At 49.0% G+C, this 3,900-nt stretch overlaps 1 protein-coding gene across 1 annotated transcript in view; it reads right to left on the reverse strand.

Annotated features, from left to right (window-relative positions):
* LOC107574918 (FXYD domain-containing ion transport regulator 6-like) overlaps positions 1–3,122 on the reverse strand; it is a 17,826-nt gene extending 14,704 nt beyond the window's left edge. The window contains exon 1 of the mRNA XM_016261344.1: positions 3,073–3,122. Within this exon, the coding sequence (XP_016116830.1) occupies positions 3,073–3,121 (49 nt within the window). The 5' untranslated portion in view covers position 3,122. The remainder of the gene's footprint in view (positions 1–3,072) is intronic.
* Between the last annotated feature and the right edge of the window lie 778 nt (positions 3,123–3,900).

Raw genomic sequence — 3,900 nt, forward strand, 5'->3', positions numbered from 1 at the left:
TGGATGTGAAAGTAGGCGTCTTTCAGGTCCAGAGAAAAGAACCAGTTCCCTGGGCGAATTTGTGAGAGGAGCTGTTTCAGTGTAATCATTCTGAATGGCCATCTCATGAGGGCACGATTCAGACGTCGGGGATTGAGGATGGGCCAAAGGCCGCCTGTCCTTCTTGGGGACGAGGAAGTAATGGCTGTAGAAGCCTGACTCGCTCTGAGCCGGAGGAACCACCTCTATGGCTCCTTTTTCCAGCAGATTCTTCACTTTGGAGCGCAGGACGTGTGCGTCTCTGCTCTGAACCGAAGTGGGGACCACTCCGCTGAAGTGTGGGGGTCTTCGAGTGAATTGAAGTGTATAGCCTCGCTTTATTATCCCCAGAACCCACTCTGACACTCCGGGGATGGCTTGCCATGCCTCGGCCCGGGAAGACAGGGGTTGGATTGGTTCGAGTGGAAGAGTAAAACTGCTCTCTTTTTGAAAATGTTTGTGTTATATTCTGCCCGCTATAACAGCGGATCACCTCTTGGGTGCTTGAACGTTTTGGGGGGGTGGTCTAGCTAAAGCGAGACTTGAGTCCTTCCTCTTTCTGTCCCTTAGATCAGGACGACACTGGAGGCGCCGGATCTTAGGCGATCTTAGGCTATCTTAGGCTATCTTAGGCCGGGATCCCTGGCGCTTCGGAAATGGGTAGCATCTGGCCAAGTGGGAACGTCATTGAGGCTCAGGTTTGGCTGGCTGGGCGGCGGTGGCAGCCGCAGGTGCAGGCTTTGTTGGCTGTTGAGTCGGCGCAGACTTGTGTCGTATGGACTGGGACGACTTTTTTACCTGAGTGAAGTCTTCGACCACTGGCCCGAAAAGGCCGTTGGGAGAGACTGGAGCGTCAAGGAACGTGACCTTGTCGGCATCTTTGATTTCCGTTAAAGTCAGCCATAAGTGGCACTCGAGTACCACCAGGCTGGCCATGGAGCATCCTATAGACTGAGCCGTGGCCTTGGTGGCATGCAAAGCCAGGTATGTCGTGCTTCTCAGCTCCCTGAGTGTCGCGAGTTCCGGGCCAGACTCGTCCGTGCTGGTGAGGAGCTTGGCCTGGAAGACCTGGAGAACCGCCATTGAGTGGAGTGCTGAGGCCCCTTGCCCAGCCAAGGAGTAGGCGTGTCCAGCAAGGTCTGAAGTCGTCCTACACGGCTTGGATGGATGGGCGGCCTTCGCCTTCCAGCCGATCGCAGTGGGCGGGCAGAGGTGTGCGGCCACTGCCTCGTCAAGCGGAGGCAGCTTCTCATACCCCTTATTTTCAGCGCCGTCGACTGAGGTGAGGGCGGATGAAGCGGAAGTACAGAGGCATGCAGAGTATGGGGCGTGCTACGATCTGGTGAGCTCGTCGTGGATCTCCGGAAAAAAAAGAAAGGATCACTGACGAGGGGCTTGATGGCGCCCTGGCAGGAACCACTCATCCAGATGGCTGCGGGAGGGTTCTTCTGGTGGAGACCACTCCAAACCCAGCCCCTCGACGGCTATCAAGAGGACACGGAATAGCTCTGCATCCATCCCGGGCTTGACATCGCTGAGCTTGGACGGCGGCAGGGGGGCGGGGGCGGGGTCGGCAGTTGAGCCCGACAGCTCCTCTGCGTCCGAGGCTACCAATGACATGCTGTCATCCAGCAGCTCGTCATCGCTCCTACCGAACCCAGATCGCTCGCGCTGGCAAAGGGACGCTGGTCAGGCTAGGCGAAGAGGATGGGGGAAGCCTCTCTGTGTGGATAGAGCGAGGTACGTGGGACCTGAGCCGATGTAAGGTCGCTTGCATCTGAACGCTGTGATTCTCTGCCCTGCTGCTTTTTCCTCACAGGCTCCTGGGAGGAAGAAAACGGGAGGGCGCGAGGGCTGGAGTCGCTTTCTGAAAATAAAGCTATCCACGAGTGCAGAGAGGCGAGACTCATGCTCTCACAATGGCAACAATCCGTCTCAGTGAGTGCAGATTCTGCGTGGGATTTCCCCAGGCAGGAAACACACTCATGATGGCCGTCATATACGGCCATATACGCAACAACGGCGTGGCATTTGCAACAACGCGCGAAAATTTGCTCTTTAGAAATTTCCTCTGATAGGGCTCGCCGGATGGCGGCAGGGGAAGCTGGATCACTGCTGCGCATTGCTGAAGGCGGTGGGAAAGGCAGGGAAATAAGCCGAGCAGATGACCACTGCAAGGCGTGTCAATGGCAAGCAGGCTCTTCAGTCAGTGGAGATCGCGAAGAATGTGGTCGTCGCTGAAAGAGAAGAAATCTGAATCCTATGCACAAACCTATGGCCACGAAGCCCGACAAAGCCCGCCAGAATGGGCGGAGCCATCTGGCTATATAAGCGGTTATATAGCCAGATGGCTCTGCCCATTCTGGCGGGCTTTGGTGGGCTTCGTGGCCATAGGTTCGTGCAGCACTGCTGCCGAGCCGTTGGTTCGTCTTTAAAATGCACTGCACAAACCGATGGCCGTGCAGTTACACTGCGTGATTGAAAAAGGCTTCAGTTCAGGGGATCAAAAGGACTTTTCCCATAGCGTCTTCAGAAAGACGCAGTACGAGTGAAGTATTGATAGGGAACTAGTCTGACAGTCAGCAGTGCTATTACTTGACTATTAGTGGTGGGCGAGGGGTTTGTTGACAAAGCTGAAGAATACATTTTTTACCAGTGTAGAGAGCTGTGTGTGTTAGTACGAATCTGGTGCAAATGTGCTGGCAGTTTCATGTGGCCTAATTGTGGGTAGGGTGGAGTCTCTCAGAGGACTGAGATGGATGGGAGTGTTATTTAAATGGATGCTCTCATTTCACAAATTAAGTTTGTTTGGCAAAAGCAGGACAGCAATTCACAGACATGTAAAAGCACATATACAGCACAAACACAGAGCTTTAGATGAGTACATTTGAAGAACTATAAAGAGTGCACAGATCCCAGATTATAGAGGTCACTGATCAAATTCTCATTTAAGAACTATAGGATGGCGCTAATGTGTCATGTCATGGCTTTTCCAGTTCTTTCCAATCCCAGCAGACACAGGGAGACTGGAGTGAAATGGAGGGGGGCACTTACCCGCCACATAGACTAGGAGGGAAAAAAGGAAGACCAGGACAGTTTCCATGGCAACTGCAATGGGGCGAGAGAGAGAAAGAGAGTGAGAAAGATATAGTAAATAGAGTGAGAATCAGTGTTAGTGGGTTACGTGCTTACCACGTACAGAAAGACTAGAAAGTTCTCACAAGCTCACATTATTTATAATCACGATTATGCTCTGTCCTTGACTGGCATGTTGTCGTTGTACCTATGCAATATTGAAAGAGCACAGTCAGAAAGTCTGACAACAGGTTGAATTTAGACTCCCTGTAGACTCATAAATCACAAATACACATCTTGTGGTTTTTGAAAACTGTTCTCTGCTTTTTTTTTCTGCCATTTTATGAAATGTCTGGGTTAAAGTTGTCATACAACATCCAGGATTGGCTGGTATGTCCAAAATATTTATCACATTTTGAGTAATTATATTATATTTCACAATATAAACACAGACACTGTCATTCAAAAGTTTGTGACCTGCATTATTTATTTATTTATTAATTTAGTTAGTTAGTTAGTTAGTCTCTTATGCTCACCAAATTTGCATTAATCAAAAAATACAGTAAAACAGTAATATTGTGTAATATTATGACAATTAAAAAAACTGTTGTCTGGTTTCATATATTTTTATTATATAATTTATTTATTATATAATTTAAATAATTTATTATTTAATATATTTTAATTTTGAATTTATTTGTCATGCAAATCTGAATTTTCAGCAGCCATTATTTCAGACTTCAGTGTCACATGATTTGTCAGAAATCATTGTAATATGATGATATGCTGCTCAAGAAACATTTCAAA

Source organism: Sinocyclocheilus grahami, unplaced genomic scaffold (genome assembly GCF_001515645.1).
Source record: "Sinocyclocheilus grahami isolate Dianchi unplaced genomic scaffold, SAMN03320097.WGS_v1.1 scaffold2388.1, whole genome shotgun sequence".
NCBI classification, from domain to species: Eukaryota; Metazoa; Chordata; class Actinopteri; order Cypriniformes; family Cyprinidae; genus Sinocyclocheilus; species Sinocyclocheilus grahami.